At 52.8% G+C, this 2,500-nt stretch overlaps 1 protein-coding gene across 1 annotated transcript in view; it reads right to left on the bottom strand.

The window, feature by feature from the left end:
* The window catches only part of LOC113808492 (eukaryotic translation initiation factor 5B), a gene marked incomplete in the record, with an annotated part of 173,331 nt that overhangs the window by 8,484 nt on the left and 162,347 nt on the right, over nt 1–2,500 (bottom strand). Inside the window, 1 exon segment of the mRNA XM_070113308.1 lies at nt 787–1,007. Coding sequence (XP_069969409.1) covers nt 787–1,007 — 221 coding nt within the window.

Below are 2,500 nucleotides of genomic sequence, written 5' to 3'. Positions count from 1 at the left end.
TGTTATGTGTGGAGGGGGTGGGGTGGGTAGGGGAGGTGTTATGTGTGGAGGGGGTGGGGTGGAAGTGGGGGTTGGGGAGGTGTTATGTGTGGAGGGGTGGGGTGGGGGTGGGGTGGGTTGGGGAGGTGTTGTGTGTGGAGGGGTGTGGGGTGGGGAGTTTTGTGTGTGGAGGGATGGGTGGGTGGGGGGAGTGGTGTGTTGAAAGGGTGGTGGTGTATGTGTAGAAGGGAATGGTTTGTGTGTGTACTTGTGAGGGAGAAGAGGTGTGTGTATTTTCTCTTCTCGGTCTGGTTGTCTCTCTCTCTCTCTCTCTCTCTCTCTCTCTCTCTCTCTCTCTCTCTCTCTCTCTCTCTCTCTCTCTCTCTCTCTCTCTCTCTTCTGTCTTTCTTCTCTCTATACCCCCTCCTCTCTCATATTCATGTTTTCATGTTCTTCTCTTCGTTGTTCTATTTGCACACAGACACACACACACACACACACACTCAAACGCACACGCACACACACAAACTCACACACACACAAACACACACAAACACCCACAAACACCCACCCACCCACACGCACACACATACACACACACACACACACACACACACACACACACACACACACACACACACACACACACACACACACACACACACACACACACACACACACACGCACACAAACACACACACACACACACACACGCACACACAAACACCCCCCCCCCACCCACCCAACACACACACAGACGAAAGCAAACCACAACAACATACCAAAAAAAAAAAAAAAATTACCCACCTGCGTTCTCTTAGCCTGACCAGCCGCCTCCTCCTCCTCCTCCTCCTGCTGCTGCCTCTCCTCCTGCTCCTGCAACGCCTCCAGCTGCCCCAGGGCCTCCCGCATCCTCTCGAGGGCGTCCAACCTCACGACGATGTTGCCAAGGAGTCGCTGGTTCTCGTTCTCGCCGTCAGTCTGGCCCAGTTCCTCCTCGGCTTCGCTCGTGACCTTCTCCTCGGCTTCTGCAGGGTCGGAGGGAAGGGGTTAGAGGGCTGGGGAAGAGAGGGGGTGGTAGGGGGGGAAGGGGGGGAGGGAAGGGGTTAGAGGGCTGGGGAAGAGTAGGAGTGGGAGGGAAGGGGGGGATTGTGTGGAGGAGGGAAGGGGTTAGAGGGCTGGGGAAGAGTGGGGGTGGGAGGGAAGGGGGGGAAGGGGGATTGTGTGGAGGGAGGGAAGGGGTTAGAGGGCTGGGGAAGAGTGGGGGTGGGAGGGAGGGTGGGAGGGAAGGGGAGGGAGGGGGGAAGGGGGACGGAAGGGGTTAGAGGGCTGGGGAAGAGAGGGGGTGGGAGGGAGGGTGGGAGGGAAGGGGAGGGAGAGGGGTGAGGGAGGGCGGGGAGGGGAAAAGGCGAAGAGGGTGGGATGAGGAAGGGAAGGGGGTTGGAGAAGAAGTAGGAGGAGAAGGGAAAAGAGAGAGAGAGGGAGGGAGGCAGGGAGAGAGAGAGAGAGAGAAAGAGAAAGAAAGAAAGAAAGAGAGAGAGAGAGAGAGAGAGAGAAGAGAGAGAGAGAGAGAGAGAGAGAGAGAGAGAGAGAGAGAGAGAGAGAGAGAGAGAGAGAGAGAGAGAGAGAGAGAGAAAGAAAGAAAGAAAGAAAGAAAGAAAGAAAGAAAGAGAGAGAGAAAAAAGTAAGAAAGTAAGAGAGAGAGAGAGAGAAAGGGTGAGATGGGGAGGGGAAGGGGGAGGGTGTGTGAAGGAGGGAGTGGGATGGAGGAGGGAGGGAGTGGGAGTGGGGGAGGGGCTAGAAGTCTGGGGGAGAGAGCGGGAAGAGGGAATAGAGGGATAGTGAGAGGGAGTGGGGTACTGGGATAAGGAGGGAGAGAGAAAGAGGAAGGGAGAGAGAGAGAGAAGGAGGGAGGGGGAGGGAGAGGGAGAGGGAGAAGAAGAAGGAGGAGGAGAAGAGAGAGACATACGAAGAGAAAGACAGAGACAAAGAAAGACAGACACAGAGAAAGACAGAGAGAGACGAAGCGAGAGAAAGAGAAAGACAGAGACACAGAAAGAGAAACGCATTGTTCCGCTACCCTTCATTAAATCTCCCCGCCCATTGTCTCCCTACGCACATATCCTCTCACATTCATTCATTACAGTCCTACAAAGAAGACAGATTCATTCACAAAAAAAAGGAAAGATTTCATTCACAAAAAGAGGAAAGATTTCATTCACAAAAAGAGGAAAGATTTCATTCACAAAAATCTCACTCGCACGCACACTTCCTTCCCATTCTCCATAACCCGCCGGCGTCGAGGAGAGAAAAGCTTCTTTGTAGCCCTCGAGACGCAGAGAAATGTCCTCCTTGAATACTGGACTTGAATTTCCTTCGGGTTTACTATTTTTCTTATTGTTGGAGAATTTCTCTTTTGATGATAAGAGGGAACTTGTTTTCTTCTTTTTTCTTTTTTTTTTTTGTTGTTGTTTTTGCTCTAACGCTCTGTCTCTGGCTGCCTGTCTCTTCTACGTTGTTT

Source organism: Penaeus vannamei, chromosome 34 (genome assembly GCF_042767895.1).
Source record: "Penaeus vannamei isolate JL-2024 chromosome 34, ASM4276789v1, whole genome shotgun sequence".
Taxonomy (NCBI): Eukaryota; Metazoa; Arthropoda; class Malacostraca; order Decapoda; family Penaeidae; genus Penaeus; species Penaeus vannamei.
The sequence above is the reverse complement of the archived record's forward strand: the minus strand, read 5'-3'. Positions and strand labels throughout refer to the sequence as shown.